Raw genomic sequence first — 15,639 nt, forward strand, 5'->3', positions numbered from 1 at the left:
AGGCAGGTGCGGAGCTTTTAGCCACGGCCATAGGACACCATAAATTAGATGCCATGTGCTCAGGCAGCCTCTTCAACACCATTCAGTGGTGGCCCCGTGGGAGGGTCATTTTGCTCAGAAGCGCATGTGCATGGCAGGCACAAGGCCGCCACTCTGGAAGGTCTGGGGGCTGGCAGCGTCCTGGGGTGGCCCAGGAGAGGCCTGGCTCTGCTTCCGAAGCTCCCACTGTCCCAGAAGCCAGAGCTCCAGCCTCCCTGGAGACTCTTAGGGGAATGACTCTGCAGGACGTGAGGGCAGCTGAGTCCCTGGCCAGGCCCTTGGACCACAGGGATGAATATGTGACAGGGCCTGGCCCTCCAGGAGCTCAGAGTCCAGACGGACGATCAGACCCAACTGTGCAAGCCTCCACAAAAGGTAATGATGGAGCAGGCCCTTGGAGACTGGGAGCCTGGAGCAGGGCTGTCTGGGGTCAGCTAGGGGACAAAACAGGAAGGCTTCTGGAGGCAGGACAGAGGGCTGGCAGGAAGAGAGGTGTGAGATGCCGAGAAGGGGAGGGCATGCCAGTGAGAAAAGAGTAAGTTTGGAAAAGCAAGTTGGAGCCAGATCACAGAGAGGGCTGGAGTGTAGGACCTGGGCTTTGTCCTGTGTCTGGGGTGTGAGAACCCAAGAAGGAGAACAATGAGCAAGGGGTGCAGCCATGGAGTTCAGAGGCTCAGGGTGACGGGCTGGATTTGCGCCCTGGCTGCCTGGAGGAGCCTGGGGGGCTTCTGTCCAGGAGGCCAGCCCCGAGGCCTTGTCAGTGGTGCAGGTAACAGGCAACAGTGCCAAGATGCCATTGGCTTTCAGTGTGACTATACACCCCGTGAGCCCACACCTAGGGAGCCCCGGGCCCGTGTGCCAACACACAGTGTCTGCTTTCCCTGGGAGCCTCCACGTCCCAACACTGTTGACAGTTGACAATCCTCATGGGCCCCCTTGGTACAGGCAGATCCAGGGCCTGTTACTCCACCCACACCCCAGCTTCCCGGGGAGCCCCCCACCTCCTGCTTTTCCCGTCCTACACTGCAGGTCAATGACCCCACTTGGAAAACACCAGGCTCACCATATAAGGAGCGCAGGCCAGGCCTGTGTGCTCAGCGATGGCATCTGCGTGGTGGCCCTGCCTCATCTTGGCCCTGCTCTCTAGCTTGGCGGCCTCTGGCTTCCCGAGAAGCCCCTCCCGGCCACTGGGGGTAAGTCTGTCCCCTCTTTGCCATCTGAGCCTGTCACATGGGCAGAAGCAACAGGATGGGCCATCCTCTAAGTGGGGAGGGGACGAGGCAGGAGGCTAGGCAGTGAGCTGTAGGGGACAGGGCTAGGTGCTGGGCTCTTAAATCTCCCTTGGTCTCCATTTCCCCACCTGTCAAATGGGCAAGCACCAGAAAGTGCTCACCTCACCGAGGGGCTGTGCAGGTCCACACCTGAGACAAGAGCAGAGGACTCCAGGAAGGGCTGAGCTGAGCCTTGTGGGGTGCTGTAGTGGTGTGGGTGCTCTCAGGGGAGGCCTCAGGGGCTTGGGGTCCAGGAAAAGGCAGGGTGAGTCAGGGTATGTGGGGCAGGGAGAGAGCTGGTTTGGTTCTCCCAACCCTGCACCCCTGGGAAACCTGGAGACCTGCCCTACCTGGGCCTCAGTTTCCCCATCTACTCAGAGCCCTTCCTATTCTGAAGTGGCTCTGGGAGGGTCCTATGTCCAGAGGCCCCTCCAGGGGTATGTGTGCGGGGGATCCCTGCTGAACCCTGGCCTCAGCCCAGAGCCTGTTCCCAGGCCATAGTGGCCTTGGCCTGATTCCTGTGTTTGTCTTTGTTCTTACAGAAACGGAGCCTCCCGGAAGGGGTGAGAACTTTCACCAGGCATGGGGTGGGGTGTGGCAGGGCAGAATGGAGCTGGTTGCCCAATAGCAGAAGGGGTGGGCCATAATGAAAGGTCCCTCGCAGTGGGCAAACAGCTCCCAGCCCCCTGCCCTGGCAGAGACCATGCGACTCAAGACTCCTGGGAAAGAGTGCCACAGAAGCATGCTCTCGGACCTCTCTGGAAGCAGCACAGGACCGCTCTTCCACCAGCCCTGCTTCCCATAGACACTTATCCAGCACTTGCTGGTGCCAGCCCCTGTGCGCAGGGCTGGGAACACACATCCTCATGAAGCATCTTTATATCCTGCTCGACCCAGCTCTCTCCCTAGACCTTCCCTCAGTCCACCACCCCCACTGGAGAGAAGGTGTTGGGGACATGAAGGCCCTCCCCACACAGTCCCCTTGGGACGGGAAAAAAGTGCCTGTTTGGGGACAGAATCAAGCAATTGCCAAAGGAGAGGAGGAAGGCCGGGGTGTGTGTGAATGTGATTTCTTTCCGAGTGGAGGTGAGCCGGAAGAGCTCGGGCAGGTGCTCTGGGGCCAGAGACACGTTGTGGCTGGAGCACAGATGATGAGAGAGGCAGGACCTGCCTGGAGGATCTCAGAGCCATGGGGATGACTGTCCTGAGGGTGATGGGGAGCACAAGAGGGTTTTAGTGGGAGAAAGGCAGGGTCAGACTTGGATTTTTATAAGACTTCTCCCGGCTACAGCTAGCCCCATGTACACAGATCCAGAATTAAGGGGGCAGAGCAAGTGCCCTCCCTCTCCCTGTCCCCCTTCCCCCTCCTCCCCCTCCTCCGTTTAAGTGGGTGACCGACAGGGACAGGGTCAGACTTGACTCTCCCTCCCCCTCTCCTCTTCCCCCTCCCCCTCCTCCTCCCCTCTCCTCTTGTTCTTGGCACCAGTACATGCAATACCACCCAGCGTGGAGTTCCTTCTCATGGTGCAAAACCCCTCCCTCCCTGAGGGGCTTCCTGGTGCTGAGCTCCAAGGCAGGCTGAGCTAAGGAGATTGTGGGGCCAGGGAACAGGGAGCGACAAAGGTGGAGTCAGACCTGCTGGCCAAGGAGCGCTTGGTCTCTGAGGGGGAGAGAGGGGTTCAGAAAGGCCAGAGCATTCCAGAATCAGGGCGGCCAACTGAATGTGAAGATGGAGGATGCCGCCCAGGCTTCAGACACAGTGACTAGGAAACTGGAGGGGCCACTTATCAGGCAGGGGCTCTGGGCTCTGCAGGGGGAGCCTGGAAGGAGCAGTCAGGCTGAAGGTTGGTTTCCCAGAGGCCGATCAATGTGCCCTCCCACAGGTTGCCAATGGCATCAAGGTCTACAGTACCAAGATCAGCTGCAAGGTGACCTCCCGCTTTGCTCACAATGTCGTCACCACCAGAGCTGTCAACCACGCTGACACCGCCAAGGAGGTGTCCTTTGACGTGGAGCTGCCCAAGACGGCCTTCATCACCAACTTCACCTTGTGGGTGTCATCATGGCTGCCGGCTCCAGGCCGAGGGGTGGCGGTGGGGTTCTGGCTCAGCATGAGCCCCCAACCCTCTTTCCTTGCAGGACCATCGACGGTGTTACCTACCCCGGGAATGTCAAGGAGAAGGAAGTTGCCAAGAAGCAGTATGAAAAGGCGGTGTCCCAGGGCAAGACAGCCGGCTTGGTCAAGTAAGCGCCCCCCTGCCCCCGCCCCACTGCCTGGCCTTGGGAAGAACGTGTGGGCTGCAAGAGCTCTCAGAGACGCAGACAATAGACAATGTTATCAGTACTGTTATTATTCCATGATGATAGCAAAATGTGCCTGTAATGCTTACGGCTTTATAGAGGGGAGGGTCTCTCCCATGGGGCTGGACGTGAGCTGAGGGCCCAGGGAGGGCGGGCTGGTGCAGTCTGCAGGACGGTCTGGCACCCCATTCAGGGCCTCCGGGAGGAAGCTGGAGAAATTCACCGTCTCCGTCAACGTGGCTGCGGGCAGCAAGGTCACCTTCGAGCTAACCTACGAGGAGCTGCTGAAGAGGCACAAGGGCAAATACGAGATGTACCTTAAGGTCCAGCCCAAGCAACTGGTCAAGCACTTTGAGGTAATCAACCACCCCTGCAACCCCTGCTGAAAGTGCAGGGGTGAACGTGCAGGGGTGCGAGTGCGGGGCGGGGGGCAGTTGTTGCAGGGAAGGGCCCGGGGCCAGAGCCCCAAGCAGGGTCGAGAATGCAGAGGTCCAGCCCCACCGTGGCTGAGGAGCATCCGAGCTTGAAAGCCAAAGGAAACGCGTTAGTGGTGGAACGTAAGGCAGTGGATGCCAGGTGGTGGGAGAGTCTGGGTCACCGACCTGTCTACAAGCCTTTGAGGTCATTTTCTTGGTGGCATACAGGAGGCTTAGCCATCAGGAGTTATCGGGAGGCTGTCCCTGCACTCTCGCTGACCCCTCTCCGTCCCCTTGGCCTTAGTCCTGGAGGCTGGCCTCTGCATTGTTGCCGAGTGACCCCTCCCTACCCTTGCCCATTCCAGATCGAGGCAGACATCTACGAGCCCCAGGGCATCAGCACGCTGGACGCCGAGGCCTCATTCATCACCAATGACCTCCTGGGCAGCGCCCTCACCAAGTCCTTCTCAGGGAAAAAGGTGGTGTTCTCAGGCCTTGGGGGGGGGGCAGGGGCAGGAACCCGGACACTAAAGGGACAAGTGTGAACCCCAAGGCTTGGTTGAGAAGGGGAGGGGGAAATATCCACAGCCATCCTTTCTCCCTGGCCACCCAGCTTGGGAGCGAGGGTGGTGGAGGCCAGGGCTAGTGCTGGCGATGATCTAGGGTCCCAGCTGCCCTGGGCGGGAGGACAGGGGAACCATTTATAAGGCCTGGTCTCATTCTACCTTGGGAAGTGGGCAGGGCAGGTTATTGTCCATTTTACAGATAAGGACACTGAGGCCAGAGGGAGTCCTTTAGATCTGCCGACTCCACCCTGAGGGGTGACGGTGAAAGGGAATCTCTCGGTGCTGATGGTTGGCTCTGGTTCCCAAGGCCTCCAGCCATTCCAGGGGCCTTGTTCGTCCTGGGCAGTGAATGAATAAACGTTACATGAATAGCAAACCGTAGTCGTTCAGGAATTCCCGGTCAAAGCCCGAGGAGCACCCGCTCAGAGGGCTGGTGGCTTCTGCAGGGCAGTGTGTTTGCGCTGGGCCCCACGTCCTCTCCCTGAGGTGCTCAGGAAGGCCAGGGCCTGCCAGGTGGCAGCTGCACTGCTCAGGCGCCCGCCCGCGGGCTCCTCCTGTGGGGGCTTTGCCTCCCTCCCCAGGGCAGAGCACAGTCGACAGACCTTGGCCAAGCTGAACGAGGCCCTCCGTCATCTCCCCCAGGGCCGCGTGTCCTTCAAGCCCAGCATGGACCAACAGCGTTCGTGCCCAACCTGCACAGACTCCCTCCTCAACGGGGATTTTATCATCACCTATGACGTGAACAGGGAGTCCCCGGCCAACGTACAGGTAGCTGCCCAGGAGCTCTGCTGGTCTGGTCGATCTCCTGGCGCCCTGATGTGGTGGGGGCTGGTACAGAAGGGACTGCCTTGGCATCTCGTGTCCAGACCCTTGGTCCTCAGCCCAAGGCCGAGTTTCCTGCACGGCCTGGGGAGGACTGACCATCCAGAGCCCTCGTGTGGCACCCCATGGTGGGTGGGAAAAAACAGTTGTTTTCAGGAGCTGGTGAATGTCTGGATTCTACGTGCAAGAGTCGCCAAAGGCATGTTGCCTCCAGCTTCTCTCTCCCCTTCCCAGATAGTCAATGGCTACTTTGTGCACTTCTTTGCACCCCAAGGCCTTCCAGTGGTGCCTAAGAGCGTGGTCTTCGTGATCGACGTCAGTGGCTCCATGCATGGTCGGAAAATGGAGCAGGTACTCTCCTCACTGCGGGGTGGGGGGGGGAGCGGGGGGGGGGGAGGGAGACAGATTTATTCGTAAGTGGACAAAGCTGACATTTCCAGTGCAAGAGGAAGAAGGAGACAGATAGGATTTAAAAAAGGGTGCAGAGCATCCGCCCCCTTTTGTTGTAGAAAGGACAGGCCCCAGCGCCAGCCAGGCTGGAGGACAGACGGCTGGCTCTCTGCTGTGCCCTCCCAGCCCCTCGTCTGCTGGTCTGTCTCTTTCCCAGACGAAGGATGCCCTCCTCAAGATCCTGGATGATATGAAAGAGTTGGACTACCTGAATTTCATTCTGTTCAGTGGGGATGTGACCACCTGGAAAGACAACTTAGTTCAAGCCACTCCTGAGAACATCCAGGAGGCCAGGATATTTGTGAAGAATATTCATGATCAAGGAAGTAAGAATGGAGGGAAGAGCAGACACAGCTTACCGCTCCCCTTGGCCTGAGTGGTGTGCCTTCTTCGTGCCTTGGGGCAGAGACGCTGCTGGTCTAAGCCCTGCAGACCCTAGCTGGGGGTAGTGGCGGGATTGGGGGAGCGGGTCTCAGGCTTGATATTGGGGTGTCTTCCTTGTGGGATTGGGGAACCCACTCTTCCTTTCTCTCTCTCTCTCTCTTTTTTTTTAAAGATTTTATTTATTTATTCATGAGAGACAGAGAAAGAGAGAGAGAGAGAGAGAGAGAGGCAGAGGGAGAAGCAGGCTCCCCGCCGAGCAGGGAGCCCGACGCGGGGCTCGATCCCAGGACCCCGGGATCACGACCCGAGCCGAAGGCAGCCGCTTGACCATCCGAGCCACCCAGGCGCCCCGACTGTTCCTTTCTCTAACCCATGATGCTGGCATCCCGCTAGGCCCGGCAGGATAATGCCCCAGAGAGCCCTCATCCTGGGCTGTTTCTTAGAGAGGGTGACAAGTGACGTCACTCCGGCGCCCCTCTCCTCCCAGGGAGCGGGCCTGCCAGTCCGTCTGACAGTTTTCCAAACCGCTTTCACAGCCACCTTCTGGCAGCCCCACGAGTCTCATCCTTTTGTTCCCATTGAAAGAGTAAAGTCACTCGTCCATCACTCACTGAGTCGCTCCGTCAGTATCTACTGAGCGCCACCATGCATCGGCCAACAGGGTCCTTGGGCCCAAGAGCAGGGCCTGCTGTCCCGACGTCCTCCACCCTGGTACCCTGAGGACACCCTCTCACGGTGCTGTCTGTCTGCGTGCCAGTGACCAACATCAATGATGGGCTGATGAGGGCCATCAGCATGCTGAACAAGGCCCGGGAGGAACACAGAGTCCCAGAGAGGAGCACCTCCATCGTCATCATGCTGACCGACGGGGACGCCAACGTTGGTGAGGCAGGCCGGGGTGGCTCTCCTCTCCTGTCTTTCAGGCCCCCAGAGCGGGCGTGCTGTGAGATCGCGGGTGGCTCTCCCAGTGGCCTGTGAAGGGCACTCAAGGGCAGGGCCCTGCCTCCCCATGCCAAGGACTACTCCCTGCCCCCACACGGGCTCAGGGCCATGACTCCACCAGCTCTGCGTGTGTAGGAGTCTGATACCTCCAGACAGAGCTGATCCAGCTCGTTGCTGGGCTGTGGCTGGAGTGTGAACAAACCCTTTCTCCTGCAGGGGAAAGCAGACCCGAAAAAATCCAAGAGAATGTACGCAATGCCATTGCGGGCAAGTTCCCCTTGTATAACCTGGGCTTTGGCAACAATCTGAATTATAACTTCCTGGAGAGCATGGCTCTGGAGAACCACGGGCTGGCCCGGCGCATTTATGAGGACTCCGATGCCAACCTGCAGTTGCAGGTATGCCTCATCTTGCACACCTCCGGGAACGGGGAGCTCAGGCAGCTGTTCCACCAAGTGACACATTCACCTGTTAGAAAGAGCCTCCTCTTGGGCTCACATGGGCCTCTAGCTACCTCTTAGCCATCAGCGGTGGTTGATCTGTCCGTGGGCTCCACAGAACAGACCTGCTTCCTCTGCAGGATTGCCAGACCGAATACAGGGTCGAATGTGAATTTCTGATAAGCAGGGAACAATTCTTTAGTGTAAGTCATGTCCTCAGTGTGGCCTGGCGGTGCTGTGTTCGTTTGCTCGGCTGCCGTAATAAGGTACCACTGGCCGGGGGGGCTCCCAACACAGAAACGGACTGCCTCGCCATTCTGGAAGCCATCAATCCGAGGTCCAGGTGTGGGCAGGGCTGCTCCCCTCCGAGGGCTGTGCGAGCAGGGTCTGTTCCAGGCGTCTCTCCCTGGCTCATAGATGGCCACCTTCTCCCTGTCTCTCCGCATCATCTGCCCTGCATGTGCACCTGTCTCTGAGTCCAGATTGCTCCCTTTTCAGCAGGACAGCAGATATAGTGATTGGGACCCACCCCAAAGGCCTCATTTTAACTTGATCACCTCTGTAACCACCCTAATCCCCCAAGAGGTCACATTTGGGGGTCCGCAAACTGAAGGGCATGGTCAGAGCCGCAAGGAAGTGGGGCCCAGGAGCCAGGACTGGCCCAGGCTGGGGGCCTCGACGTCTGGGGGAGGCAGCAGGGGGCACCTGCCCACCCCGTGCCCTCCATGTTTGCCCTGTGACCTGAGATGGCCAGGTCCCCCTTCTGGACTCCAGGGCTTCTACGAGGAGGTGGCCAAACCGCTGCTGACAAGCGTGGAACTGGAGTACCCTGAGAACGCCATCCAGGACCTCACTCAGAACGCTTACCAGCACTTCTACGATGGCTCTGAGATCGTGGTGGCTGGACGCCTGCTGCATGAGGACATGAACAACTTTAAGGCGGATGTAAAGGGCCACGGGGTGAGCTGGACCAGGGCTGGGATGTGTGCTGTGGACGGGGGATCGGCACCAATGGGGCTCTGGCCTCCTGGCTGACGGTCCAGCAGTGGTGGCCCTCGGACGGGGCCTACCTAGTCCAGGCCTCCAGCCCCCAAGCCGCTGGCCTCTTCTCGCCCCCACCTCAGGCCACCAATGATCTGATCTTCACAGAGGAGGTGGACGTGAAGGAAATGGAAAAGGCTCTGGAGGAGCAGGACTACATTTTTGGGAACTACATCGAGCGGCTCTGGGCCTACCTAACCATTGAGCAGCTGCTGGAGAAACGGTGATGCTGGCCACCCCTCCCAGAACCAGGCCCCACGCCTGCGCCCCTGACACCGCCCCACCACCTACCTGTGCTTGCCCCTGTGCCGACCATGCTCTGGGGGGAGCCCCAGAGGAAGGAGACTCAGCCACACCCCAGGCTGTGCCCCTCCACATGTGCTCCCGGCTGCCTTCCGCTCTTCTCAGCCCAGCCCCCACAGAATGGTTTTCCGGGGGCAGAGCCCAGCCTGATATACGTGGGGCTCAAGCAGGAGCCTGGGAGCGCCGTGAGGGCAGGGGCGGGCCTCAGCGCCTTGTAGCCCATACCCAGCATGGGCCCACAGGGATGGTGAGGCTGAACACGACTGAAGGCTGGGACCCTTGCCCTCAGCCCCCAGAAGGCAGAGCTCGGGCCCATTTGAGAGCCCCGTGTCAGCCGTCCTTTCAGTGGGATAAGCCAATAAGGCCCCTGGAGTGGGGGCTGGCACACGCTGAGTGCTCAGCACATGGACACCGGCGTGAGTGATTGCTGTGACACCATTTCAAGCCTCTTATATCTTATAGTGGGGAAACTGAGGCCCAGCCTCAGACGCAGCCTGTCCATCCGTCCCAGGGAGCCGGTGAACCAGTCTTTTCTGAGCACTAGTGGGTTCTACCCTGGGAAAAGGCAGTCCCGGGCTGCCTCTGGGGCTCTTGGCCTGGTTCTGGGAGTCAGAGCAGAGGTCAGGCAGGGAACTGTTCTCCGGCTGACAGTGCTGCCCCTCCCCACAGCAAGAACGCCCACGGCGAGGAGAAGGAGAACCTCACAGCCCAGGCCCTGGACCTGTCCCTCAAGTACCACTTTGTGACTCCGCTGACCTCCATGGTGGTGACCAAGCCTGAGGACAATGAGGACCAGACAGCAATCGCTGACAAGCCTGGAGAAGGTGAGCATGGAGAGTGGAGGCCAGAACTCGAACCCCTTGGGGGCCCAGAAGAGGAACGAGCCAGGCTGGCGAGACCCAGACTTGCTGAAGTGGGGCAGGTCCATGAGGCATAGAAGGAAATCTGGCCGAGGGTTGGGGAGGGGGATGTGGAGGGAGTGAAGCCATCAGCATGGACAGTGGGGTGGGGGGTGAATAGGAGCCTCTGGATCGCTCAAGGGATATGAGTCAAGGGACTTCTTGCCCGGGGTCATTTCAAGGAAAGGGACTTTGGCTGCAGCATGGAAATGTTTAGTTAGATGGGAAGACGCACTTCTAGCTTGAAAGTTAGGCTCAGAGCATGTGCCTGGGGACTGTGAGAGAAAAGGCCTCCAGTGCTGGAGGCTTGACAAGCCTGCTCAACCAGACTCCAAGAGGGGGCTCCTAAGTGTCCCTGTACCTGGGTGTGGGGATGCGGGGTTGGCAGGGGAGGGCCCAGGAGGCAAAGAGCTGGTCCAGGCCAGACCCCTGGCCTCTAGGAGCTCCTGGCTCCAGGGGTTATACCATTGGGGGTCAGGAGGAGTTGTCTGCTGGGAGGCCCACAGCCTGGGGCCGGGTGGACAGGCAGCAAGCTGGTAGGAGTGGTACCGACACCGGGAGTCTGTGGATCCTAACACATTTCTCCTCCTCTTCCCTCGCAGGGCCTGTGGATACAGAAGGTGAGCTTCGGCCAGCAGTGGGACGGGTGTCCCAGGAGGGGGACAAGAGAGAACCAAGGAGGCCTTTCCAAGAGCCCAGCCCCGGGAGGGGCCCTTAGGACACCTGCCCTCAGGTCCCAGCACCCCTGCCAACTCATGAGCCACCTTGGTCTGGGCTCTGCCCTCTCTGAGCCTCATCAGGTCCTTGTCGGTTGTTTGGAGGTGGCTTCCCCTGAATAAGGAGGGACAATCAGTATGAGAGCCTTCTGTGACCTGCAAAAATTAGCAAATTCTCTCGTCAGGCACTGACACTCCATTAATTAATTCCACAGCGACCCTCTAAAGGAGTCCTCTCATGATTCCCATTTTATAGCGAGGAAAGAGGCACGGAGAGCCCAAGTCTCTTTCTTGGACGACTGTCAGCAGGCGGCCAAGCTGGGACTTCAGACCAGGCCCCTCCCTGGGATTCATAGCACTTTGCCCCTCTCTCGTTATCAAATCGTGTCCTTGTCCCCAATGAAGACCCCCTCCCCCACCAGGCAGGGCCTCCCAGCCCCCACCTGCCCCCTCGGCCTCCATCAACAGACGGTGCAATCCGAGCAGCGCATCTGGCCTGGCCCCCTGCTCTCCCCTCAGCACAGGGCTGTCAGATGCAGTCACCAGTGTGCACACTTGTGTGAATGAGTATGTGTGTGTGTGTGGGGGGGGGGGTTCACTACCAAGGACAACAGATAGCTGTGAGCTTCTGGGGAGAGGGAGTTCAGGGGTGTGGGATGGTGTCGCTGTGAACATTATTCATGACAGAGAAGCAGACAAGTCTCGTGGCTTGCATTTTAGCCACAATTTTAGTCACAATGCCCTGCCCCCGGCAAAGAAATTACAGTCATATTACCACCCATTCTCGAAAGGAGTTCCCTGGGCGTGCTCCCATTTCTAAAGCCTAACTTAGGAGTCCCATCCCAAGCCTCCATCTGTCAGGACTGGGGCTCCACTAGAGACTGGTGGACCCCAGGACAGGCAGAAGGCATGGGGCTGGGGGAGAGAGAACCCTCTGACCCCGCTCATGACTGCCCTTGGCTTCTTTTCTCAGCCGCGCGCTCCATGGCTTACCTGAGTGAGTACAGGCCCGTGGCCACAGCCCCCCGCCCGGAAGGCACTGCCCGGAGACTGGTCCTGTGCCAAGTTCCTTTCTGGAGTCTCCCTGAGTCTCTCTCTGGAACAGATAGATGGTTGGGGTCCTGAGGAGATGGGGGTGGTTTGAGAGCCTGGGGAAGCAGGAAGGGGAGGGGCACAAACCCAACTCTCGCTGGGGGTCCTGGTGCCTCCCCTGGCCTGCTTGTTTAGCTCAGCCTCTCTCTCTCTCTCTCTCTCTCTCTCTGCGTCCACAGCCAGCTACCAGCCTCCTCAGAAACCCTACTACTACGGTGAGTGCCCCGCCACTCCTCCTGGGGTTAGACCCAGGCCCCAGGGCCCAGCATGTCCTGTTAGGAGTCTTCCCACTGGGGCCAAGAAGCGGGGGGAGGCTCCCCCTGGAACGGTGGGCCAGCCCTTTCTCTGATGTGCCTTCAGTGGATGGGGACCCCCACTTCATCATCCAAGTCCCGCAGAAAGATGATGACATCTGCTTCAACATCGATGAAGAACCAGGCACGGTGCTGCGCCTCATTCAGGACCCCGTCACAGGTTGGGGGCTGTGGGCTGGGGCTGGGGCCAGCTCCTCACTGTGCCCAGAATGCATCATCTTCATGTGTAGCTCACACCCTGAGGGGGCTGTCTAGAGCCACAGGCTCACCAAGGACCCCAGTGGTGTTGGAGAGATGGTTAGGGTTGAGGGTGGCCCGGGTGCAGCCTGTGTCTGGGACATAGTTTTTCTCTGAACACCACTCCCTGGTCCAGACAAGGGGCAGGCCTGCAGCATGGGCCCTCAGCCACCAGCGTGACCCAGGAGTGTCTAGGAGCAGAAAGGGTTGGCTCTGAAGTCCTGGTCTTGCTTTGGGGACCCCACGCTGCTCCTGCTCAGCAAGGCTGGCGGGAGGAGAAGGCACATCTTAAAGACCAACCTGGACTCAGAAGGTCTCGCTGGCCCCTCGCTGCCCCATCCCTCTGGCAGGCCTCACAGTTAACGGGCAGATCATCGGTGAGAAGGGAGGCAACTCTGACTCCAAGACCAGAAAGACTTACTTTGGCAAACTGGGCATCGCCAATGCTCACATGGACTTCCGGATAGAGGTGACACCAGAGAAGATCATCCTGGGGAACGGAGCCGCACAGAGCACCCTCAGCTGGCTGGACACTGTCACAATCACGCAGGATGGGTAAGGCCTGCTACCGGGTCTCTGAGGAGCACTTCAGGCCAAAGGCCTGAGGAGCCTTTGAGGGATATGGACACATTCCAGGACAGAAGATCCATAGGGGTCACGGGAGAGACCGGTAGGCCTCAGAGTTCAGCCCCTGCCCAGGGAAGGGTGACCACGTGGCCCCAGCCAGCATTGCCCGCTGGCCGGTTCCCAGGACTGATCTTGGGGGAAGGGGTGCCTGGACATAAGCATTATGTTGGACCTACAATCTGATAACACACTAATCCCCATTTTCCCCTTCTCTGGCTGAGCCTGTTAACTTGAAACTTCTCAAACGGCTCAGGCTCTCCTGTGTCCTCAAGTCGCCTGGAGCCTAGTGGTAGGACAGGGGCAGTCACTCCTGAGGAAGCTCTGAGAAGGGCGGAGCCTACCCCAGGTCACACAAGAAGCCAGGGGCTGAGCTGAGGCTCGATCCTAGGTCTCCAGACTCCCAGGACAGCCCTGTTTCTGCTTACGGGGGAACAAGGATCCACCCAGTAGAGCGCATAGTCAACACGCATGAGGCATATTCTCTCCAACACCTCTGAGATAGTTTCCAGAGTCCGTGTGCTCTTAGGTGCCATGTACGGAGAAGGCCCTCCCACAATGCCCTGGATTCGGATGCCCGGTATCGTGGCCGCCACCGGGTCCCCCCTGCTGACGTCCTCTTCTCCCCTAGGCTGTCTGTGATAATCAATAGGAAGAAGAACATGGTGGTCTCCTTCGGAGATGGAGTTACTTTTGTGGTCGTCCTGCACCAGGTGTGGAAGAAGCATCCTGTCCACCAGGACTTCCTGGGCTTCTATGTGGTGGACAGTCACCGGATGTCGGCACAGACACATGGGCTGCTGGGTATGGAATGTTTGAGCTTCACATTGTGCAGGACTCATGGCAGAGGGGGGAAGCCACATGAAAGACTGTCCCAGTCACTGCAGACCCAGTGCGCAACACCCAGTCAGCCTTTGCATCAACCCCGGAAGGCCAGTGGCCGTGGGGCCTCTGGTGATGGCCGGGGCTCATAGCATGCAGGGGCTGACAGCATGAATGGTTTTTGTTCCCAGGACAATTCTTCCATCCCTTTGACTTTGAAGTGTCTCACATCCGCCAAGGCTCTGACCCCACAAAGCCAGATGCCACCATGGTGGTGAAGAACCATCGACTGACGGTCACCAGGTGAGGGGACTCCACTGGCATCCTCCCCCTGCCCAGTAACAAGACAGGAGGAGAGAGCCCTCTCCGTCCACACACATTGGCCCGGCAGGCTCTTGTCTCCTGTGGGGTACCTACCCTTGTTTCCCTCCGGGGTCCTGGGCCCCCTCTAGGCCCCCCCTAATCAGGAAAAGGCCAAACTCGGCCCCCTTGAAGGAGTTAATCATTTGATCTCTTCCTTGTCCAAAGAGGTTCTGGACTCTTAGAATTAGCAACTTCACACCCTTTCCCTGCCTTAAGTCCACGAGCCTAGCAGCTGTCTGGTCCACGCTGTGTGTCATAGTGTCTCTTTCCTTTTTCCCAGGGGCTCCCAGAAAGACTACAGGAAGGATGTCAGCTTTGGCACCAAGGTCACCTGCTGGTTCGTCCACAACAACGGGGAAGGGTTGATTGATGGTGTCCACAGTGACTACATCATCCCCGAGCTGTTCTGAGTAGACACGCCCACTCCTGCCGAGATGGCTGGCCCAGCTCGCCTGGCATCTGGAACGGGCCCAGAGCAGGGCCTGAGGGAGGGCTGTGACAATAAAGCCCAAGGGGACACTGCCACCAGCCTCTGCATGCCTCTATGAGCCCCTGCTCCAGGGGACGGGCCGTTGGGCCCCGAGGTAGCTCCAAAGAGGGGTTGGCTGCTAGGAAAGTAACTCTCTGGGCTTCCGCACTGATGTTGGTGAAAGACAGGGTTGGTTGGGGTGACACTTTGGGGAGCAAAATGTATGATGGTTTGGGAAGGAAAAAGCCAAGAATTGACTCTGGTGCGAAGGGGTTCTGAGAAGTCGAGAAGGGTTGAATGCATTCCAGAGTCCAGGGGGGTAGTGAGAAAAGTCAGGGGTCTTGGCTCAGTGCTCCTATCAGACCCCACAGGCCTGAAGATCTTTCTATGATGCAGAAGCAGAGAGTGCTCTGGAGCAGACCTAGCCTGCAGCTCATTACGGATGTCATTCATCCCTCCATCTTCCCCTTAGCTAGCCAGCCACCCCCCTCACCCATCCCCTAGCCAGCCAGCCCCCCCCACCCACTAGCCACCCCCCACCCACTAGTTACCCACCCCCACCCCCACCCACTAGCCAACCCCCATCCATTAGCCATCCAGCCATCCCGCAGATAAACCGAACATTCTGATTCTGGGCCAGAATCTGGGGGCACACAGCTTAGTAACCTGGTTCCTCTTTGCGTGGGTGCCCCAAGTTTGCCAGCAGCTTTTGATCCTTCAATCACAGCTCATGGTGACCACCAGCTCCACCCCCACAGTAAATCCTGCATGGGGTCGGGGGTCAGACAGAGATTCCCGGAGGAGGGGCTCTGAGGGCTCTCAGCCTGGACAACCCTCTCCCATCAGGACAACTGCAACACCCCTTCCTGGGTCTCCCTGCTTCCACAGAGGGATTCTGTAGAGCAGAACTGACCGTCAGTCCCTGCCTAAAAACCCTCTAAATAACACCTCCCACCCACTGATCTTGGATTAAAGGCCAAAGTCCTACCTAGGGCCTCTCTTGCTTCACCAACCCCACACACCAGGTGTTTCCCCTCACCTTTAGGGTTCCAGACACACGGACTGCTCCCAGTTCTGCAAACCTAACCCCTCCCGCCCCAGATCCTTTGGCTCTGCTGTTGCCTCTGC

General features: G+C 58.8%; 1 protein-coding gene across 1 annotated transcript; it reads left to right on the top strand.

The window, feature by feature from the left end:
* Positions 1–1,099: 1,099 nt before the first annotated feature.
* On the top strand, positions 1,100–14,564 carry ITIH3 (inter-alpha-trypsin inhibitor heavy chain 3). Its single transcript, XM_027586586.1, has 22 exons — positions 1,100–1,232; positions 1,853–1,873; positions 3,194–3,360; positions 3,450–3,554; positions 3,805–3,967; positions 4,393–4,506; positions 5,236–5,361; positions 5,650–5,766; positions 6,023–6,191; positions 7,007–7,132; positions 7,408–7,589; positions 8,406–8,591; positions 8,756–8,895; positions 9,645–9,799; positions 10,477–10,494; positions 11,564–11,587; positions 11,862–11,897; positions 12,043–12,156; positions 12,584–12,788; positions 13,489–13,661; positions 13,871–13,982; positions 14,323–14,564. The coding sequence occupies exons 1-22, from the start codon at positions 1,140–1,142 to the stop codon at positions 14,450–14,452; spliced, it is 2,676 nt and encodes an 891-aa protein (XP_027442387.1). The 5' UTR covers positions 1,100–1,139; the 3' UTR covers positions 14,453–14,564.
* The last annotated feature ends 1,075 nt before the right edge of the window (positions 14,565–15,639 follow it).

The sequence above is a fragment of the Zalophus californianus genome, chromosome 1 (assembly GCF_009762305.2).
Source record: "Zalophus californianus isolate mZalCal1 chromosome 1, mZalCal1.pri.v2, whole genome shotgun sequence".
NCBI lineage: Eukaryota > Metazoa > Chordata > Mammalia > Carnivora > Otariidae > Zalophus > Zalophus californianus.

What these genes read in the sequence shown, in the direction of transcription:
- ITIH3 (XM_027586586.1), top strand. Translation starts at nt 1,140, where the DNA reads ATGGCATCTGCGTGGTGGCCCTGCCTCATCTTGGCCCTGCTCTCTAGC. An exon ending in CGGATGTAAAGGGCCACGGG is followed by an intron (nt 8,592 to 8,755) that starts GTGAGCTGGACC and finishes CCCCCACCTCAG; the next exon opens with GCCACCAATGATCTGATCTT. An exon ending in ACAGACACATGGGCTGCTGG is followed by an intron (nt 13,662 to 13,870) that starts GTATGGAATGTT and finishes TTTTGTTCCCAG; the next exon opens with GACAATTCTTCCATCCCTTT.